At 53.1% G+C, this 22453-nt stretch overlaps 1 protein-coding gene across 2 annotated transcripts in view; it reads left to right on the top strand.

Annotated features, from left to right (window-relative positions):
- Positions 1–22453, top strand: part of LOC137356833 (nuclear receptor ROR-alpha A-like) — a 63632-nt gene that overhangs the window by 32297 nt on the left and 8882 nt on the right. For both annotated transcript variants that reach the window (XM_068022657.1, XM_068022656.1), the window contains 4 exons: positions 17385–17470; positions 17907–18048; positions 18630–19016; positions 21388–21509. In XM_068022657.1, the coding sequence (XP_067878758.1) occupies positions 17385–17470; positions 17907–18048; positions 18630–19016; positions 21388–21509 (737 nt within the window). The remainder of the gene's footprint in view (positions 1–17384; positions 17471–17906; positions 18049–18629; positions 19017–21387; positions 21510–22453) is intronic.

Raw genomic sequence — 22453 nt, 5'->3', positions numbered from 1 at the left:
TAGCCAAATGATTTTTGAAAGGGCAGATGTGGTGCTTGGGTGGGGGCCAGCTGCTGCTTGAAGAGGGAGGGGAGAGTCATCGTCTCCGGGCAAAGGCCGCGAGCGGGGACATTGAGCGGCGTCTGTCTCTGTCGGGCAAGTGAAAGGTGAGCGATTTGTGCAGCAGGGGAGACGGGAGAGAGAGAGAGAGAGAGAGAAGAGCAGTGTGTGTGTGTTGTGGTGTGACAATGTGCTGGCTCAAGTGTAACTGGGTAGACACGCTAATTACTGATCTAAAGTAAGTAACGTACCGAACTGATCTAAAGTAAGTAACGTACCGAAAGGAATGCTTGTGTTCCATTAACATCAGTATATCTCCGAAACAGTCAGTCTGAAGGACATTGCTCCAGGTCGCTTTACACCCAGTCTTGCCTCCTGTTGGGGCAGAGGGCACGGCCTAGGAGGCCGAGTGAGGGTGGGTAGTGCATGTTTGTTTTTAAAAATTTGAGGCTGTTCTTTTAAGCTCTGGTTGCACTTGGCTCAGATGCAAATCAGCATTTTCTGTTTCCTCATAGACTCTCAGGCTCTCTCGCTCTCAGTCTGCCAGTCACCGTGACTGAGAGGAGATGGGCAGGAAACGCTCAGGACGTTCAACCCTCGAAGCACTTTATCAGCATTTTCGCTTTCAGGCTGTCCGCACATCTCGGCGTCACGTCATGCCAGGGCCCCCCCCCCCCCCCCCCGTGTAACTCGACCGATGGCGGACCTACCTGGCACTTTGAGGGGGGGGGGGTCGTGGTTCACGGCGCGACTCTGCATCGCTTTACTCAGTGATGGGAGAGTTGGGGTGAGGGGGGGGGGCTACAGGCGGGCAGAGGGTGCGGGACAGTCTGAGCACCAACCCCCCCCCCCCCCCCCACCCTCCCCGCGCCCGTCATGTTCACTCGCAGCCGGGCAACACTTGGGGCTTACCACTGCTATCCCCTGTGGTCAGGTGAAGGAGATAAAGGGGTCCCGCCTGGAGCGTGAGCCCAGAATTTGGGCCTGTCTGTGATGCCCCCTACAGTCGAATGGCCTGCCCACGGAAAAATTCAGGGGGAGGGTGGGTGATGTTGAACGAGCCGCGTTCCATTCACACTCTTGACAGGCTAGTGAGGAAGAGGGGGTGTCTGTAAAGTCCCTGACAGACTGACAGAACAGAGAGGAACCCCTAAAGGTCAGATCAAATGGAATACTTGCCCTCCCCCACCACTCTGCATAGATACAAGGCAAATGAGTCACCTCCCTGTCAAAGCCAGATAATTGTATATATGAGTGTGTCAGCGTGTATGACACGTTAATGTGTTCACACCTGTTTGTGTACGGGAGTATTTGTGCCTTAGGATTCTCCTTTGATATTCCCTCACTGTGCCACATACCTGTAGTACTGGTGTCCGCACCCACTACTGACCCCCTGACAAACCCCTGCCCATATATTCCTCACCATCAACACGGAGTGAGAATTTGCTCGGATCTGACTTCAAAGCTTATATATGTTTAGTCGGTACCCAAGCTGTAACTATCTCTGTGCTCCTCTCCCAGTCCAAATCTTCCTCGCTCACCTTCTTCTTTCTGTTATCTTCACTGACCGCCTCTGCCTCTCCCTTTCCCTCCCCATCCCCTCTCCCTCTCTCTTTCTATCCCTCTCTCTTCCCTCCCCCCTCGTCTCCCGCCCCCCTCCTCTCTCTCCCCCTCCCCCCTCCACCTCTCTCTCTCCCCACCCCCCATCTCTCTCTCTCTCCCATCCCCCCATCTCTCTCTCTCACTCCCACCCCCCACTCTCTCATCCACTCTCCATCCCCACATCTCTCTCACTCACTCCTCACCCTTCCCCCCACTCTCTTCCCTCCCCTCTCTCTTCCCTCCCCCTCTCTCTTCCCTCCCCCTCTCTCATCCCTCCCCTCTCTCTTCCCTCCCCCTCTCTCTTCCCTCCCCCTCTCTCTTCCCTCCCCCCTCTCTTCCCTCCCCCCTCGCCCTCTCTCTCTCTCGCCTCCCCCTCTCTCTTTCCCCTCCCCCCTCTCTCTCTTTCCCCCCCTCTCCCCTCTCTCTCTCCCCTCTCTCAATCCCCTCTCTCTCCCCTCACCCCTCTCTCTCTCACCCCTCCCCCCTCCTCTCCCCTCCCCCTCTCTCTCACCCTCCCCCCCTCTCATCCCTCCACCTCCCCACTCACCTCCACCCTCTCTCACACACCCCCCACTCTCCCTTCTCTCCCCCTCCCCCAACTCTCCCTCCTCCCCCACCCTCTCCTCTCTCACCCTCCCCCCTCTCTCCCCTCCACCCACCCCACACCCCCCACCCCTCACCACCCCTCCCCCTCCCCCCTCACACCTCCTCACCCTCCCCCCTCCCACCCCACTCCTCCCCTCCCCCACTCTCTCCTTCTCACACCCTCCCCCCCTCCACCTCCCCCCCCTCCCCCACCCCTCACTCCTCCTTCTCTCCCCACCCCCTCCTCTCCACTCACTCCCCCCTCTCTCTCCCCCTCCCCCTCCCCCTCTCTCTCCTTCCTCCCCTCCCCCTCCCCGTCCCCACCCCCTCCCCTCTCTCTCCTTCTCACCCCTCCCCCTCCCCTCTCTCTCCCCTCCCCCCCTCTCTCTCCCCTCCCCCTCTTATACCCTCCCCCCTCCCTTCCCTCTCCCCTCCCCCCTTTCCCCCCTTTCCCCTCTCCCCCTCCCCCATCTCCCCTCCCCATCTCCCCTCCCCCCATCTCCCCTCCCCCCATCATCCTCCCCCCCATCTCCCCTCCCCCCATCTCCCTCCCCTCTCTGTCCCCTCCCCCTCTCTGTCCCCTCCCCCTCTCTCTCCCCTCCCCCTCCCCCCTCCTCTCTTCCCCTCCCCCTACCCCTCCTCTCTCCCCTCCCCCTACCCCCTCCTCTATCCCCTCCCCCCACCTCTCCACCCCACCTCCACCTCTCTCCCCCACTCCCCCCCCCACTCCCCCCCCACTCCCCCCCCCCCACTCCCCCCCCCACTCCCCCCCCCCACTCCCCCCCCCCACTCCCCCCCCTCCACACTCCCCCCTCCACTCCCCCCTCCCCCCCCACTCCCCCCCCACTCCCCCCCCCCACTCCCCCCCCACTCCCCCCCCTCCACTCCCCCCCCCTCCACTCCCCCCTCCACTCCCCCCCCCCCACTCCCCCCCCCCACCTCCCCCCCCCCCACTCCCCCCTCCACTCCTCCCCCCCACTCCTCCCCCTCCACTCCCCCCCCCACTCCCCCACCCCACTCCCCCCCCCACTCCCCCCCCCACTCCCCCCCCTCCACTCCCCCCCTCCACTCCCCCCCTCCACTCCCCCCCCCACTCCCCCCCCCCCCACTCCCCCCCCCCACTCCCCCCCTCCACTCCCTCCCCCCCACTCCTCCCCCCCACTCCCCCCTCCACTCCCCCCCCCACTCCCCCCCCCCACTCCCCCCCTCCACTCCCCCCCCCCCACTCCCCCCCCCCACTCCCCCCCCCCACTCCCCCCCCCCACTCCCCCCCCCCCACTTCCCCCCCCACTCCCCCCCCCACTCCTCCCCCCCCACTCCCCCCCCCACTCCCCCCTCCACTCCCCCCCCCCACTCCCCCCCCCCACTCCCCCCCCCCACTCCCCCCCCTCCACTCCCCCCCCTCCACTCCCCCCCTCCACTCCCCCCCCACTCCTCCCCCCCACTCCTCCCCCCCCACTCCTCCCCCCCACTCCTCCCCCCCCACTCCCCCCTCCACTCCCCCCCCCCACTCCCCCCCCCCACTCCCCCCCCCCACTCCCCCCCCTCCACTCCTCCCCCCCCCCTCTCTCTCTCTCTCTCTCTCTGTCCATCCCTCCTCAGTGGCAGCCTGTGTAGGTTGCAGGTGCTGTGCTGATGTAAGTAGTGAGGCTCGGGGCCTGACTGCACCAGCAGTCTTCAGTTTGGTTTATGTGGGAGATGCATCAAACTCTTACTGAAAAGCTGCTGATTCTGTGGCGTCCTCCGGGGTCAGACGTGTTAACCAAAAAACCGAGGGATTGCAGCAAGATACAGCATCATCATTTAATGGCGGAAGTCTTCGAGGTGTCTCAGAGAGCAGCCTACACTGGGACAGTGCACCCTACTTCCACTCCGAGTCCTGTATGGCTCTCAGCTTTTCTATCTCTCTTTCTACTCCCTCCCTCCTTTTGTCTCACCCTCCTCCCCTTTCCTTTGTCTCTCTGTTCCCTCTCTCCTTCCCTCTCTCCTTCTGTCTCTGTCGCCCTCCCTTCTTCCTTCTGTCTCTCTCCCTCCCTCCATCTCTCACTCCCCCCCTTTTTCTGTTTCTCTCCTCCTCCCTCCTGTCTCCCTCCCTCCTCTCTCTCCCTCTCTCCCCTTCCTCCTTCTGTCTCCCTCCCTCTCTTTGTCTCTGCCTTCTCTTTCTCTCCCTCCCTCCTTCTGCCTCTCTGACTGTCTGTGTGTCTCTCTCTCTCTCGCCCTCCCTCTTTCTCCCTCCTTCTGTCTCTCTCTCTCTGTCTGTCTCCTTCCGTCCTTCTTCTGTTTTTCGTCTCCCCATCTCCCTTCATATGTCTCCTTCCCTCCCTCCCTCCTGTTTCCCTTTTCCCTTTCTCTTGCTTTCCCTCTATATCTTTGTCTCCCTCCTTTCTCTCTCTGTACCAGCCATCTCCCATCCTGTCTCTCTGTCTCTCTCTTTCTCTCACTTTCTCTCTCTCTCTCTCACTTTCTCTCTCTCCCCCCCTCCCTTTCTCTGTCTCTCTCCTTCCTGTCTCTCTGTCCCTTCCTTTTCTATCATTGTCTGTCTTTCTCTCTCTCCTTGCATACTCTGTCTTGCTCCTTCTGCCTCTCTCCCACTGTCTTGTACAAAAGCAAAATACTGCAGATGCGAGAAACCTGAACTAAAAACAGAAAATGCTGGAAACACTCAGCCGGTTTGGCATGTTAATTGTATGTCAATTGTATTCAATTAAATACAGGTAGGGGTTATTAATTGGGATTTCACTTGAGCATATATAACAAGAGACACTGAAACTGTGGTGCAATTGGGTTAGGAGGTTTATGCTTGTAACGTTGCACTCTGTAAATAAATGTTGGACTATCCTTCACCAACTGGCTTTCTGGAATATACCATCCGTGGAGAGGGAAACAGAGTTAACGTTTCTGGTCGATGACTCTCCGTCAGAACTGGAAACGTTCACGACGTAATGGGGTTTTCAGCAAGTCCAGAGGCGGAGAAAGGGGAGAGGAAGAACAAAAAGGGAAGCTCTGTGATAGGGTGGGAGGCAGGAGAGACAGGTGACCAGAACCCAGTGAGAGTTGACATCTGCGGGAGAGGAGCGGGGAAATCTGGAGCGGATGGGCCGAAGGGGGGGGGGGGGGGGAAATAATGATTAGTTTCGAGGTAAAGTGCGTGCGGACGCCAGGTGAAAATGGTATTGCTTGTGATGCACGGCACAGCCGAATATCCCAATGCCTCAGGCTCACACAGGAAAGGGCCTACCGACGACTTGGGTGGGAATGGGGGTAGCACTGGAAAATCCCTGCCAAGTAGAAGTGAGGAGATGGCATTGGAGGAAAGGAGCTGCGGGCGAGGAATAAGCATAGGTCAAAGAGCCTGAGAAACTCTCTGATACTCGGCTCCTTCAAAGGCTCTTTGTGAAACCGGTCTAAGTGAAATGGGGTCAAACGAAACTGCTTTGGGTTTTAATTTTTTTATTTTTTTTCTGCACGTTTCCCAGTCAATTACTGAAACTTACAGGCACTTCCTGCGATGCTTGACTACGTGCGGCGGCCAAGGAGGGGGTGGGTGGGGGGGGGGGGTCAAGTCGATTACTGTACAGAAGCTGCCATTTGATAGCGACCCGTCATGGGATCATTCTCGCGGTTGCTGCTGCTGCTCCCCCCCCCCCCTCCCCCAATCCCCCACTCCGTTTTCTTTTCCCCACGGAAACCGCTCGGGTGCCAGACGATGATGAGTGGAACCAACTGCTCGTAGACTGACTGCCCGCCTGAGCCGAGCAGCCCATCATGAAAGCACAGAGACAGGTTTGAATGAGTAATTTTACAAATTACTGTTAATATATCTGCTGACTCTCTGCTGGTTACCCTGTCTGTCTGTTTTTTTTCCCAGAATGAGATGACAAGGTGGAGTGAGTTGTAAATTTCCTCTCCCCGGCCTTTTCACCCAATCAGACCAGATCACAGAATCACTCGACTCAGAAAAGGCCATTTGGCCCATCGTGCCTGTACTGGCTCTTTGAAAGAGCTATCCAATTAGTCTCCACTTCCCCCCCCCGCTCTTTCCCCCACAGCCCCGCACATTTTTCCCCTTCCAGTATTTCTCCAATTCCCCTTTTTGAAAGTTACTATTGAATCTGCTTCCACCGCCCTTTCAGGCAGCGCGTTCCAGATCACAACAACTCACTGCGTCAAAAAAGATTCTCCTCATCTCCCCGCCTCTGATTCTTTGACTGATTATCTTCAATCTGTGTCCCTCTGGTTACCGACCCTCCTGCCACTGGAAACAGTTTCTCCCTATTTATTCTATTAAATCGCTTCAGGATTTTGAACATCCCGATTAAATCTCTGGATTTGATAGAGGAGAATTAGGGTCTGTGGAACCCATACCCCAGTGAGAGTCAGTGTGTGTGGGACGTGTACCCCAGTGAGAGTCAGTGTGTGTGGAACCCATACCCCAGTGAGAGTCAGTGTGTGTGGAACGTGTACCCCAGTGAGAGTCAGTGTGTGTGGAACGTGTACCCCAGTGAGAGTCAGCGTGTGTGGGAACCTGTACCCCAGTGAGAGTCAGCGTGTGTGGAACCTGTACCCCAGTGAGAGTCAGTGTGTGTGGGTACCTGTACCCCAGTGAGAATCAGTGTGTGTGGAACCTGTACCCCAGTGGGATTCAGTGTGTGTGGGAACCCGTACCCCAGTGAGAGTCAGTGTGTGTGGAACCTGTACCCCAGTGAGAGTCAGCGTGTGTGGGAACCTGTACCCCAGTGAGAGTCAGTGTGTGTGGGAACCTGTACCCCAGTGAGAGTCAGCGTGTGTGGAACCTGTACCCCAGTGAGAGTCAGCGTGTGTGGAACCTGTACCCCAGTGAGAGTCAGTGTGTGTGGGTACCTGTACCCCAGTGAGAATCAGTGTGTGTGGAACCTGTACCCCAGTGGGATTCAGTGTGTGTGGGAACCTGTACCCCAGTGAGAGTCAGTGTGTGTGGAACCTGTACCCCAGTGAGTGTCAGTGTGTGTGTGGGAACCTGTACCCCAGTGAGAGTCAGTGTGTGTGGAACCTGTACCCCAGTGAGAGTCAGTGTGTGTGGGAACCTGTACCCCAGTGAGAGTCAGTGTGTGTGGGTACCTGTACCCCAGTGGGATTCAGTGTGTGTGGGAACCTGTACCCCAGTGAGAGTCAGTGTGTGTGGGAACCTGTACCCCAGTGAGAGTCAGTGTGTGTGGGAACCTGTACCCCAGTGAGAGTCAGTGTGTGTGGACCTGTACCCCAGTGAGTGTTAGTGTGTGTGTGAGAACCTGTACCCCAGTGAGAGTCAGCGTGTGTGGAACCTGTACCCCAGTGAGAGTCAGTGTGTGTGTGGGAACCTGTACCCCAGTGAGTGTCAGTGTATGTGTGGGAACCTGTACCCCAGTGAGTGTCAGTATGTGTGGAATCTGTACCCCAGTGAGTGTCAGTGTGTGTGTGGGAACCTGTACCCCAGTGAGTGTCAGTGTGTGTGTGGGAACCTGTACCTCAGTGAGAGTCAGTGTATGTGTGGGAACCTGTACCCCAGTGAGAGTCAGTGTGTGTGTGTGGGAACCTGTACCCCAGTGAGTGTCAGTGTATGTGTGGGAACCTGTACCCCAGTGAGTGTCAGCGTGTGTGGAACCTGTACCCCAGTGAGAGTCAGTGTGTGTGTGTGGGAACCTGTACCCCAGTGAGAGTCAGTGTGTGTGTGTGGGAACCTGTACCCCAGTGAGTGTCAGTGTATGTGTGGGAACCTGTACCTCAGTGAGTGTCAGTGTGTGTGTGGGAACCTGTACCCCAGTGAGAGTCAGTGTGTGTGTGGGAACCTGTACCCCAGTGAGAGTCAGTGTGTGTGTGGGAACCTGTATCCCAGTGAGAGTCAGTGTGTGTGGAACCTGTACCCCAGTGAGAGTCAGTGTGTGTGGAACCTGTACCCCAGTGAGAGTCAGTGTGTGTGTGTGGGAACCTGTATCCCAGTGAGAGTCAGTGTGTGTGTGTGGGAACCTGTATCCCAGTGAGAGTCAGTGTGTGTGGAACCTGTATCCCAGTGAGAGTCAGTGTGTGTGGGACCTGGACCCCAGTGAGAGTCAATGTGTGTGTGTGGGAACCTGTATCCCAGTGAGAGTCAGTGTGTGTGTGTGGGAACCTGTATCCCAGTGAGAGTCAGTGTGTGTGGAACCTGTACCCCAGTGAGAGTCAGTGTGTGTGTGGGAACCTGTATCCCAGTGAGAGTCAGTGTGTGTGGAACCTGTACCCCAGTGAGAGTCAGTGTCTGTGGAACCTGTACCCCAGTGAGAGTCAGTGTGTGTGTGTGGGAACCTGTATCCCAGTGAGAGTCAGTGTGTGTGGAACCTGTACCCCAGTGAGAGTCAGTGTGTGTGGAACCTGTACCCCAGTGAGAGTCAGTGTGTGTGTGTGGGAACCTGTATCCCAGTGAGAGTCAGTGTGTGTGGAACCTGTACCCCAGTGAGAGTCAGTGTCTGTGGAACCTGTACCCCAGTGAGAGTCAGTGTGTGTGTGTGGGAACCTGTATCCCAGTGAGAGTCAGTGTGTGTGGAACCTGTACCCCAGTGAGAGTCAGTGTGTGTGTGGGAACCTGTATCCCAGTGAGAGTCAGTGTGTGTGGAACCTGTACCCCAGTGAGAGTCAGTGTCTGTGGAACCTGTACCCCAGTGAGAGTCAGTGTGTGTGGAACCTGTACCCCAGTGAGAGTCAGTGTGTGTGTGGGAACCTGTACCCCAGTGAGATTCGGTGTGTGTGGAAATGATGAGGACCTGTTGGTCTGCATCCTAGTGTCTTAAAAGAAGTGGCTGCAGAGATAGTAGATGCATTAGTTGTGATCTTCCAAAATTCCCCAGATTCTGGAAAGGCCGCAAAGGATTAGAAAATAGCTAATGTAACACCTCTATTCAAGAAAGGAGGGAGACAGAAAGCAAGAAACTATAGACTAGTTAGCCCAACATCTGTCACAGGGACAATACTAGAATCCATTATTTATAGCATTTAGAAAATCATAATGTGGTCAGGTAGAGTCAACATGGTTTTGTGAAAGGGAAATCGTGTTTGACTAATTTATTAGAGTTCTTTGAGGAAGTAACAGGCAACGTGGATAAAGGGAAACCTGTAGCTGTGGTGTACTTGGATTTCCAAAAGGCAATCGATAAGGTGCCACAGAATCACAGAATAATACAGTACAGAAGAGGCCCTTCGGCCCATCGAGTCTGCACCAATGCATTGAAACACCTGACCTGTCTACCTATTCCCATTTGCCAGCACTTGGCCCATAGCCTTGAATGTTATGACGTGCCAAGTGCTCATCCAGGCACTTTTTAAAAGGATGTGAGGCAACCCGCCTCTACCACCCTCCCAGGCAAGGGCATTCCAGACCGTCACCACCCTCTGGGTAAAAAAAAGTTCTTCCTCAAATCCCCCTTAAACCTCCCCGCCCCTCACCTTAAACTTGTGACCCCTCGTGACTGCCACATCAAAGGTTACACACATAATGACATATCGGCATGAGTAGAGAACTGGTTAGCGAACGGGAAGCAGAGAGTAGGGATAAATGGGTAATTTTCTGGTCGGCAGGTTGTGACTAGTGGAGTGCCACAGGGTTCAGTGCCCCGGCCCTCAACTAGTTACAATGTGCCTCAGTGAGTTGGATGAAGGGACTAAAGGTATGGTAGCTAAATATGCCGATGGCACAAAGATAGGTAGGAAGGTGAACTGTCCAGAGGACATAGAGTCTACAAAGCAATATGAATAGGTTAAGTGAGTGAGCAAAGATTTGGCAGATGGAGTACACATGAACTTGTCCACTTTAGCAGGAAGAATAGAAAAACAGAATATTGTTTAAATGGAGAGAGACGACAGAACTCTGCGGTACAGAGGGACCTGGGTGTCCTGGTACGTGAATCACATAGAGTTAACATGCAGGTGCAGCAAATGATTAGGAAGGCAAATGGAATGTTGTCGTTTATTGCAAGGGGAATGAGGTATATAAAAAATAGGGAATAAAAACAAGAAACGCTGGAAATACTCAGCAGGTCTGGCAGCGTCTGTGGAGAGAGAAGCAGAGTTAACGTTTCAGGTCGTGTGACCCTTCCATCAGAACTGGCAAAGGTTAGAAATGTAATAGGTTTTAAGCAAATAAAGCGGGGGTGGGGCACAGACCCTGTCCTATCAACACCTTCCCCTTTTTATTTATTTATTTATTTAGAGATACAGCACTGAAACAGGCCCTTCGGCCCACCGAGTCTGTGCCGACCAACAACCACCCATTTATACTAACCCTACACTAATCCCATATTCCTAGGGGCAATTTACAATGGCCAATTTACCTATCAACCTGCAAGTCTTTGGCATGTGGGAGGAAACCGGAGCACCCGGAGGAAACCCACGCAGACACAGGGAGAACTTGCAAACTCCGCACAGGCAGTACCCAGAACTGAACCCGGGTCGCTGGAGCTGTGCTAACCACTGCGCCAATGTTATCTCTTGCCCCACCCCCCACTTTATTTACTTAACCTTTGTATCCATTGGAGTTCAGAAGAATGAGAGGTGATCATACTGAAACATGTAAGATCCTGGAAGGACGTTTCCACTTCTGATATAGGAACATTGGACCAAGGAGCATGAGTAGACCATTCGGCCCTTCAAGCCTGTTCCGCCCGCCATTCAATAAGATCACGGCTGATGTGGGTGTGGCCTCAATTCCACGTTCCTCTCTGCCCCCACATCCCCATAACCCTTGACTCCCTTGTCCATCAAAAAATCTAACTCAGCCTTGAATAAATTCAATGACCCAGACTGCACTGCTTTCCAGCACTAACTTTGCTGATCAAAGCACATTTTACTAATTTAAATAAATGCAAAAACAATGTCTGTACATAGTTTTGCAAGTCTGCAAAAGCCCCTACGTTTTCCCGTTCACCTGAGATTCTCTGCACTCTCTTTTCTCTCCCTTTCTCTGTCTCTCTTTCTTTTTCTCACACACTCCCTCTCTCGCTCCCTCGCTACTGGCATCGGGAGAGTCAGCCTGGATTCTGTGCTCAAGTCTCTGGAGGAGGGGAGGGGAGGGGGCTCGAACATATAACCTACCATGACACGGAGTTCTCCCCCAGTGTCCTAGGGCCATAATTAATCCCTTGACCAAGATGACTAAATGGAAAAAAAAATCGTCCCAGCCATTATTGCAGTGCTGTGCGTGGGATCTTGCTGTGCCACAGATTGGCTCCTGTGTTTCTTGCATTACTTTTTTTTTCAAAGAAAGTACGTCATTGTCTGTATACTCTTTGGGGCGACCTGACCATAGCAATACAAATGCAAGTCCCTATTATTTCATCTGGACAGATGCACTGTTTGCCATTTGAATTCTATCAGCTCAGTCGTCCCCGCAAAGTGGAAAATTGCGTGAGGTTTCGATGACCTGAGCAGGGCCGCACCAGTTTCCTGAGTTAAACCTCAGACAAACGCACTTACTGGCAGGACAGAGGAGCTGAACAGCCGAGGGTTTACTGGCAGTCTGCAGAGTGAGTAATTCAGCACTGATGCAGGAGGGCTGGAGAGCCCCCTGACACATTGTGAAACTCATTCCCATCTCTTTGATGTGTGCCTCGCAAACCACACAGACAGAGGCTGGCAGACAAGCTACCGAAACACGTCTGAGAGTGAGTTACCCCGGAGTAATGTGCAGCAGAGATTTATCCCCAGAATAACATAGAAAATAGCAGCAGGCCCTTCGAACCTGCTTCAGAATTCATTATGATCATCCAACTCAGTAACCTGTTCCCGTTGTCACCCCATATCCTTTCGCCCCAAGAGCTATATCCAACTCCTTCTTGAAAACATACAATGTCTTGGCCTCAACTGCTTTCTGTGGTAGCGAATTCCACAGGCTCACCACTCTCTGGGTGAAGTAATTTCTCCTCATCTCAGTCCTGAAAGGTTTACCCCGTATCCTTAGACTATGACCCCTGGTTCTGGACTCTCCCACCATCGGGAACATCCTTCCTGCATCTACCCTGTCAAGTCCTGTTAGAACTTTATAGGTTTCTACGAGATCCCCCCCCCCACCGCCTCACTCTTCTGAACTCCAGCAAATATAATCCTAACCAACTCAATCTCTCCTCATACGTCAGTCCCGCCATCCCAGGAATCAGTCTGGTAAACCTTCGCTGCACTCCCTCTATAGCAAGAACATCCTTCCTCAGATAAGGAGACCAAAACTGCACACAATATTCCAGGTGTGGCCTCACCAAGGCCCTGTATAATTGCTGCAAGACATCCCTGCTCCTGTACTCGAATCCTCTCGCTATGAAGGCCAACATACCATTTGCCTTTTGTACTGCCTGTTGCACCTGCATGCTTACCTTCAGCGACTGGTGTATGAGAACACCCAGGTCTCGCTGCATATTCCCCTCTCTCATTTTATAGCCGCTTAGATAATAATCTTCCTTCCTGTTTTTGCTACCAAAGTGGATAACCTCACATTTATCCACATTATACTGCATCTGCCATGCATTAGCCCACTCACTCAACTTGTCCAAATCACCCTGAAGCCTCTCTGCATCCTCCTCACAACTCACCCTCCCACCCAGTTTTGTGTCATCTGCAAATTTTGAGATATTACATTTAGTTCCTTCATCTAAATCATTAATATATATTGTGAATAGCTGCAGTACCCCACTAGTCACTGCCATTCGGAAAAAGACCCATTTATCCCAACTCTTTGTTTCCTGTCCGCCAACCAATTTTCTATCCATCGCAACACACTACCCCCCAATCCCATGCTCTTTAATTTTGCAAGCTAATCTCTTATGTGGGACTTTGTCGAAAGCCTTCTGAAAGTCCAAATAAACCACATCCACTGGCTCCCCCTCATCAACTCTACTAGTTACATTCTCGAAGAATTCTAGTAAATTTGTCAAGCATGATTTCCCTTTCGTAAATCCATGCTGACTCTGCCCGATTCTACCACTGTTCTCTAAGTGCTCTGCTATAAAATATTTGATAATGGACTCTGGAATTTTCCCCACTACCGACGTCAGGCTGACTGGTCTATAATTCCCTGCTTTCTCTCTACCTCCCTTTTTAAATAGTGGGGTTACATTAGTTACCCTCCAATCTGTAGGAACTGTTCCAGAGTCTAGAGAATCTTGGAAGATGACCACCAATGCATCACTATTTCTAGGGCCACTTCCTTAAGTACTCTGGGATGCAGACCATCAGGCCCTGGGGATTTATCGGCCTTCAATCCCATCAATTTCCCCAACACCATTTCTCCACTAATACTGATTTCCTTCAGTTCCTCTCTCACTAAACCCTGTGATCCCCAACATTTCTGGTATGATATTTGTGTCCTCCTTTGCGAAGACAGAACCAAAGTATGCATTTAGTTGGTCAGCCATTTCTTTGCTCCCCATAATAAATTCCCCTGCTTCTGACTAACGTGTAAATCTTCTTTAGCAGTGATTCAGTTCCATGCGGACTGGAAAGCAAATTATATATTTTTATTTCAGAGCTTAAACTGACCCCCAGGATTGCTGTCATAATATATCCATTGTATTGCACACAATTCCTTGTTCACCGTTTATCAACTTGCTTAAATAACACGCTGTGTCGTGTTAAAGTCCGCACTGTCTGCCCGCCATATGTGGCCTAACTTAAGACCCCCTTAAGACATGCCATTCCTCATTGATGTAACACATTCTGTACACAATGGAATAGATTGCACCTTGTATTATAGATTATAGCCTTATGTCATGTGTACCTTGTACCATTAGTCATATAGTATCATGCACCCTGTAGTATTTATCATCCTTCAGGATGTGGGCATAGTTGGCATTGCCAGCATGTATTGCCCATCCCTAATTGCCCCTTGAGAAAATGCAGTCTGTCTGGGGTAGGTTACACCCACAGTGCCGTTAGGGAGGGAGTTCCAGGATTTTGACCCAGCGACAGTGAAGGAACGGCCGATATAGTTCCAAGTCAGGATGGTGTGTGACTTGGAGGGGAGCTTGCAGGCGGTGGTGTCCCCGTGCGTCGGCTGCCCTTGTCCTTCTAGGTGGTAGAGGTCGCGGGTTTGGAAGGTGCTGTCGAAGGAGCCTTGGTGAGTTGCTGCAGTGCATCTTGTGGATGGTACACGCTGCTGCCACTGTGCGTCGGCGGTGGAGGGAGTGAATGTTTGTGGATGGGGGTGCCAATCAAGCGGGCTGCTTTGTCCTGGATGGTGTCGAGCTTCTTGAGTGTTGTTGGAGCCGCACCCATCCAGGCAAGTGGAGAGTATTCCATCACACTCCTGACTTGTGCCTTGTAGATGGTGGACAGGCGTTGGGGAGTCAGGAGGTGAGTTACTCGCCACAGAATTCCTAGATTTAGTAGCCAGGGCACTTGCATGGATGGATGGAAGAGGTGATTCATGGCAGAGCAGTGGGAGGTCATATGAGGTCTCCAGGAAATACGTGCAGCTAGAGTTGGCCATGTTGCATGGTTTGATCCAGGCCAGGAAGGTCAGAGGTTAAATCTCTTGACTGTGCTGAATACTTGCCTCAGCACCCTTAGGGAAAGGTCCAAACCAGCTAGGGTTCCTGCTCATGGTTGCTTGCAAGTGTGCCCGAGTACCGATCAAGAATTGCACCCGAGAGATGAGAAGGTCTGAAACAAAACAAATAACCCAATGGCAAAGAAATATCTCGGACTGGTGTCCTACTTGTGGCTCTGCAACTGGATTGGTCTTTGAGGTCAGAATGCTGGGTTCTGATTTCAGCTCAACTGTCTCCGGTAAACTGAGGGAGGGGGCACAGGTCTCACTGTGCAGAGTTTGATGGGGACAGTGTAGAGGGAGCTTTACTCTGTATCTAACCCCGTTCTGTACCTTGTGGGAGTTTAGAGATACAGCACTGGAACAGGCCCTTCGGCCCAAGTCTGTGCCGACCATCAACCACCCATTTATACTAATCCTACACTAATCCCATATTCCTACCACATCCCCACCTGTCCCTATATTTCCCTACCACCTACCTATACTAGGGGCAATTTATAATGGCCAATTTACCTACCAACCTGCAAGTCTTTTGGCTTGTGGGAGGAAACCGGAGCACCCGGAGGAAACCCACGCAGACACAGGGAGAACTTGCAAACTCCACACAGGCAGTACCCAGAATTGAACCCGGGTCGCTGTGAGGCTGCAGTGCTAACCACTGATCGGACAGTGTCGAGGGAGTTTTACTCTGTAGCTAACCCCGTGCTGTACCTGTCCTGGGGAGTGTTTGATGGGGACAGTGTAGAGGGAGATTTACTCTGTATCTAACCCCGTGCTGTACCTGTCCTGGGGAGTGTTTGATGGGGGACAGTGTAGAGGGAGCTTTACTCTGTATCTAACCCCCGTACTGTACCTGTCCTGGGGAGTGTTTGATGGGGGACAGTGTAGAGGGAGCTTTACTCTGTATCTAACCCCCGTGCTGTACCTGTCCTGTGGAGTGTTTGATGGGGGACAGTGTAGAGGGAGCTTTACTCTGTATCTAACCCCCGTGCTGTACCTGTCCTGTGGAGTGTTTGATGGGGGACAGTGTAGAGGGAGCTTTACTCTGTATCTAACCCCCGTGCTGTACCTGTCCTGGGAGTGTTTGATGGGGACAGTGTAGAGGGAGCTTTACTCTGTATCTAACCCCCGTGCTGTACCTGTCCTGGGAGTGTTTGATGGGGGACAGTGTAGAGGGAGCTTTACTCTGTATCTAACCCCCGTGCTGTACCTGTCCTGGGAGGTGTTTGATGGGGGACAGTGTTGAACAAATTTGCAACTCAGGTGTGTGAGGTGTGTAGGAGAGAGGGGGAGATGGTGGGAGCGCAGACAGGAGTAGAAACGGTGTCTCTGCGGCTCTCTATTTCCATCTCCCTGTTTGGTGAGTGGGAGGAAGGATTAGCCGGAGTTAGCCTGGATTAGTCAGATTGAAGCAGGTTGCAGAGGCAGTCATGTGGATGCAATCGTAAACATACAGGTGGAGATTTGGTAGGGAGGATCAGGAATGTGTAATTATAGTGCTGCAGCGTCACCATGGTGACTTGACAAACCACCAGCTCTTCTCCCCCAGGGGCTGTGCGTGTGCGCTCGTTCTTAAAGGCACAGGCCCATCCTGGGGGATGTACCTGCACCCTTCCCCTTCGCCCTCCCTCTGTCAAAATCAGAGGCGGGCACTACGTGAGTGAGACGATGCCTCCTCTTCGGAACTGCTTGGGGCCTTCAAATTGTTCCCGGAGAGAGGGGGAGGGAGAGGGAGAGGGAGGCAAAGACAGAACGAATTGGAAACCGCACAGATTTTGAAAGGCCGTCGCTGCTGCCGCTGCGCAGGCCAACGCGCCAGCCAGTCCCCGCACAGCAAGATCCCGCAAGCCGCAGGCGTGAGGAATGACCGGCTGAACTTTTTTTTTTTTTTATTTGGTGGTGCGGGTCGGGGAGGAAACCCCCGGGACATCCAAAAGTGCCTCACAGTCGCTGTTGTCATGCAGGAAACGCGGCAGGCAATTAGCGCACAGCAAGACCCCCACAAACAGCAATGCGATAATGACCCAGATCGTTTGTTTTCAGTGATGTTGGTTGGGTGATAAATATTGGGCCCCAGGGAGAACTCCCCCCTCCCCTGCTCTTCTTCCAATATTGGCCGTGGGATCTTTTATACCCACCTGTGGAGCTTCGGTTCAAATGTCTCATCTCGAAAGACGGCACCTCTGACAGTGCAGCACTCCCTCAGTACTGGCACTGGGACTGCCGGCTTGGATGTTGGGCTCAAGTCTCTGGAGAAAGGCGGGGGGTTAACGCGCTGGGAACCAAAGTGCAACGATGGGTGACCATAAGGGAGCTTCGGTTCGACCAGGTCGGGAGGGGGCCACACTGCCTCCGTGTGGCAGAGTTTGGTAACAACAGCTTTAAATGGAGTTGAGCGACAGATCAGCCATGGCCTGATTGAATGAATGGCAGAGCAGGCTCGAGGAGGGCTGAATGGCCTCCTCCTGGTCCAGGCAACCAGTGGAGATTTGGAGCAGAGGTGGGTGGAACACGGCACCGGGCCAGGGAGATCCATGCACAGAAAGAGGCAAACACACACACACACACACACACAGAGTCAAGTGGCATGTTTAATCCTCAATGATATTTCTTCATCTCCCCTTCTCTCTGTCTGCTGCAGCACAAATTGAAATTATTCCGTGCAAAATCTGTGGAGACAAATCGTCCGGAATCCATTATGGAGTCATAACCTGTGAAGGCTGCAAGGTAACGGGGCCTTGAGAAACTAAATGTTTGATTATAAGGTTGTGGGGAGGGGGGGTGGTGGGTTGGGTAGACTGGGGGAGGTGTTTGAACTCTCTCTATATAGAGGCGGTTGTGGGTTGGAGGTGTGGCAGGGGCTCTGACACGACATACAGGAGTGCAATGTGTCACATACCAGTTCGACCACATGAGGGATAGAGCAGTTTCTGGGGAACAGAGGACTGTGGGTATTATAGCCGCCATTATTGATTGGCACATGGGGGCAGGGCAGTTAGAGGCGGGTGGTTGCACATTGAAATGTTCCTGGTGGGTGAATGGAAAGGGGGGTGGGGTGGGGTGGGGGATGGAGAGCAGTCATGGAGACAGAGGGTCTGTGTCATCTCTCCACGTCATGCAATTTTGTTTTTTTTTTCCTCCCCTCTCTCTCTCTCTCTCTCAGGGGTTCTTCAGAAGGAGCCAGCAGAACAGTGTCACCTACACCTGCTCCAGGCAGCAGAACTGCCAGATTGACCGCGCCAGCCGTAACCGGTGCCAACACTGCCGGCTGAACAAGTGCCTGGAGCTGGGCATGTCCCGAGATGGTGAGCACCGTGTATCCGGTGTAGGTCGTCGGCTGGAGTGGTTGGGTGCCGGTGGGGGGGAATGCGGTGATATAACCAGCAGACGTGGGTAAACCCACTGGATGTGGGGGTTGCCAACCCTCCAGGTTGAAGGCAGGAGGTCAGGGATGAAACCTCCAGGAGCGCGTGCAAACGATGTTGGCAACCCCCTAACTGAGGTGCTCCTGGCGCTTTAAGAGCTGAAGAATGACCAGCGCACCAGTGAAGGTGTTTGATGCCTTTTGGAAGGATAGTGTGGTTGGAAAGCTTGGGGCCTATCACAAAAGGCTTCGGGTGCGGCCTGGGGCCTATCACAAAAGGCTTCGGGTGTAGCCTGGGGCCTATCACAAAAGGCTTCGGGTGCGGCCTGAAGCCTATCACAAAAGGCTTCGGGTGTGGCCTGGGTGTTTCCAAACATGGGGGGAGGAAACGTTTGTTGGAAGGTCAGGATTTGGCAAGTCCGAGACTCTACCTTGAAACCGCGGCCTGGAGTACAACTTCAGGCGATGCTGGATAAATTCCACGTTGTTACTAAACTGGGGCCTCTGTTTTGTTTCTTTCAGCTGTCAAATTCGGGCGCATGTCAAAGAAGCAGAGGGACAGCCTGCACGCTGAGGTACAGAAGCACCGGATGCAGCAGCAGCAGCAGCAGCCAGGCAAGGCTGAGGCTGCAGCGCGGGCCTACGCCCCCACCACTGCGGCCCAGGGGCAGCCTAAGCCCGCCCAGGAGTCCATCCCCACTGGTCACGTCCCCAGCGCGGGCAAGCCCGGGATCGGAGGTCAGGGCTGTTGCGCCTTGGAACTGGGCTCGTGTCCAGACCAGTCGGCGTTGCAGTTGAACGAGCTGAAGCATCGGCCTTTCTCCCAGAGCCCGGGCGGAGCGGATTTCCTCACGAGGCCCAGCTTCGCGAGGCTCCACGGCACGCCACTGACATCTGTCACAGAGCTTGGTAAGTAGATCGCGCGGGACCGCTGCTTCCCAAACCGGCTCCGAATCCTACGTGGCACCGTTCACCCATTACCCTCCCTCCCCCCACCCCCCCCCCCCCCCCCCCCTCCGTGCTTGCTAACTTACATTGGCTCCCGGTCTAGCAACACCTCACAGATTAGAATCATAGAATAGTACTGCACAAAGGGAGGCCATTCAGTCCATCGGGTCTATGCTGGCTGTTTCCCCATAGCTTGGTAAATTGATGCCCCCCCCCCCCACTGTCTGCCCATTTGGGTGGATGTAAAAGATCCCACGGCCACTGTGGAAGGAGAGCAGGGGTGGGGAGGGGGGACGGCAGTGGGGGGGGGGGTGGGGGGGGGGAGTTCTCCCCGGTGTCCTGGGGGCTCGATATCTATCCCTCAGAACAGATGGTCTGGTTTATTATCAGGTTGCTACTTGTGGGATCTTGCTGTGCGCAAATTGGCTGCCGCGCTTCCTGCATTACAACAGTGACTACATTTCAAAAAGCTCCTCCTTGGCTGTAAAGCATTTTGGGACATCCTGAGGGTGATGAAAGGTGCTATAGAAATGAAAATCTTTCTTTAGGTGGTCAGGGGGGAGGGATTGTAATAGATTTGTGTAAACAGCCTTTTGGGTGTGGTATTCCCCACACAGAATAGGGGTGGGGGGAAGAGTGACGGAGGGAGAGTGAGAGAGAGGGGTAGCTGCTAGATCTGGAGACAGAAGGGTCAGGCAGAAAGAGAACAAGACTGCGACAGAGAGAATTGAATGATGGATAGCGAGGGAGAGATACACGGGGAGGGAGTATCATAAACAGTGAAGGAGTAGAGCAACAAACAGCGAGGTATTGTTTCTGTGAATCTGAACATCTGTGTCTGTGTGTGTGCGTCTGGCTGGATCTGCGTGTGTGTCTATGCATGCGTGTGTGTTTTTGTATATCTGTGTGTGTATATCTGTCTCTGTTTGTGTATGTGTTTTTATGTATATCTGTCTGTGTTTGTCTTGCACGTATCTGTCTTTGGGTATATCGTGCGTGTGTGTGTTTTTGTATATCTGCGTGTGGGAATGAGTCTGTGTCTCTCTGCATTCTTAAGTTCCACCTTCACCATGAGAGATTCAAAAAAACAAAGAACAGTACAGCACAGGAACAGGCCATTCGGCCCTCCAAGCCTACGCCGATCTTGATGCCTGTCTAAACTAAAACCTTCTGCACTTCCGGGGTCCGTATCCCTCTATTCCCATCCTATTCATGTATTTGTCAAGATGCCTCTTAAACGTCGCTATCGTATCTGCTTCCACCACCTCCCCTGGCAGCAAGTTCCAGGCACTCACCACCCTCTGTGTAAAGCACTTGCCTCGCACATCCCCTCTAAACTTTTCCCCTCGCACCTTAAACCTATGTTCCCTAGTAACTGACTCTTCCACCCTGGGAAAAAGCTTCTGACTATCCACTCTGTCCATGCCGCTTATAACTTTGTAAACCTCTGTCATGTCGCCCCTCCACCTCCCTCGTTCCAGTGAAAACAATCCGAGTTTATCCAACCTCTCCTCATAGCTAATGCCCTCCAGACCAGGCAACATCCTGATAAACCTCTTCTGTACCCTCACCAAAGCCTCCACGTCCTTCTGGTAGTGTGGCGACCAGAATTGCACGCAATATTCTATGTGTGGCCTGACTAAGGTTCTGTACAGCTGCAGCATGACTTGCCTATTTTTATACTCTATGCCCCGACCGATGAAGGCAAGCATGCCGTATGCCTTCTTGACTACCTTATCCACCTGCGTTGCCACTTTGTGACCTGTGGACCTGTACGCCCAGATCTCTCTGCCTGTCAATACTCCTAAGGGTTCTGCCATTTACTGTATACTTCCCAACTGCATTAGATCTTCCAAAATGCATTACCTCACATTTGTCCGGATTAAACTCCATGTGCCATTTCTCCGCCCACGTCTCCAACCGATCTATATCCTGCTGTATCCTCTGACAATCCTCATCATTATCCGCAACTCCACCAACCTTTGTGCCGTCCGCAAACTTACTAATCAGACCAGCGACATTTTCCTCCAAATCATTCATATGTACTACAAAGAGCAAAGGTCCCGGCACTGAGTACTGTGCGGGGTTGGGAGTGACAGTGGTCGTGTGCAGGGGTTCGATTCTTGACTGATCTGACGCTGCTAGTGTGAGGGAGGGAAGAGCGGATAGAGATGTGTTACCTGACTGGGAAGTGGGGGGCAGGTCTGGGGGGGGGGGGGGGGGTGGGGTGGGAAACAGCATCGCGTGTAGGACATTGTGAGGGTGTCTGCCTGGGGGGGGTTGGTGCTGAATGATTTACGCGATACACTCGACCTTTTCCCCACCCCCTCAGATCACGTGATACAGAACGTCATAAAGTCGCACCGGGAAACATGCCAGTTCTTGCCTGAGCAGGTCCAGTCTCTTCGTTGGAAGATGTTCTCGCAGGCCGAGGTCGAAAGCTACCAAAGGAAGGTGAGAAAACCAGGGGGATCTCAATGGGGTTAGACACTGAGGCCAGCCCTTAAAAACAAGAGTCAATTCCAGTTTTTATATAGAACTACCCCGTGTTTACAGCAGAGAAACAGGCCATTCAGCCCATCCACACCATATTGACTCTTATTATCCAAGCAGAATATGGCCTACTTTCATCCTTCCCACCAAAATACACCACCCTTATTTTCATTGAAACCCATCTGCCGATTACATGCCCATTCTGAAAGACTATTAATGCTTTTTTTCTTTTTTTACGAATTTGTCGCCTTTTCTCTGTTGAGATCGGCGTGCCAGTTGCACTGTGACCCTCAGCCATTGGCGAAGAGGATAAAAAGGTGACGGACTATCAAACCTCAGCGAGCCACAGTGACGCCCTGGTCCATCCAGTCTGTCCCGCTCGCCCTTGTGCAGCACAATACAGACACTCCCCGGCCACCTGAAATCTCCCCGGGAGAGGCGCAAAAAAAAAAACCATATCCTCCACTTCCAACTCCCTCCCTGGAATTAATAGCCCTCTCCCCACCTCCACCACACCCCCCACCCCACCCCCCCCCCCCACCAGCTCCTGTCCTAAAGGGAATCGATCCCATCCTTTATCAAACCCTGTATTCTGTCCCTTCTCTCCCGCTAGTAATAAGTTCCTCTGTCCCGTAACACTCTCAGCAAATATAAGTTCCCCAATTCTCTTTGACACCCCTCACTGTGTCCCCTCGAATCCTCGAAGTGAAGGACTATCTTGGGCCCAAATTATCCCAGGTTTCCTGTGAAATGCCCCTCTCAGATTTGTACTCTTTCCCCCCCCCCCCCCCAATCGCCGACTCCATCCCTCTCCCCACCACCTCATCTTCCTCTCCCCAAGTTGTTCCTGAGTATGGTTTCAATCTACATTTGACTAATTTCAGTGCCTGCTTTCTCCCCTTCCA

This window comes from Heterodontus francisci, chromosome 46, assembly GCF_036365525.1.
Source record: "Heterodontus francisci isolate sHetFra1 chromosome 46, sHetFra1.hap1, whole genome shotgun sequence".
NCBI classification, from domain to species: Eukaryota; Metazoa; Chordata; class Chondrichthyes; order Heterodontiformes; family Heterodontidae; genus Heterodontus; species Heterodontus francisci.
This window is presented reverse-complemented; position numbering and strand designations above follow the sequence as displayed.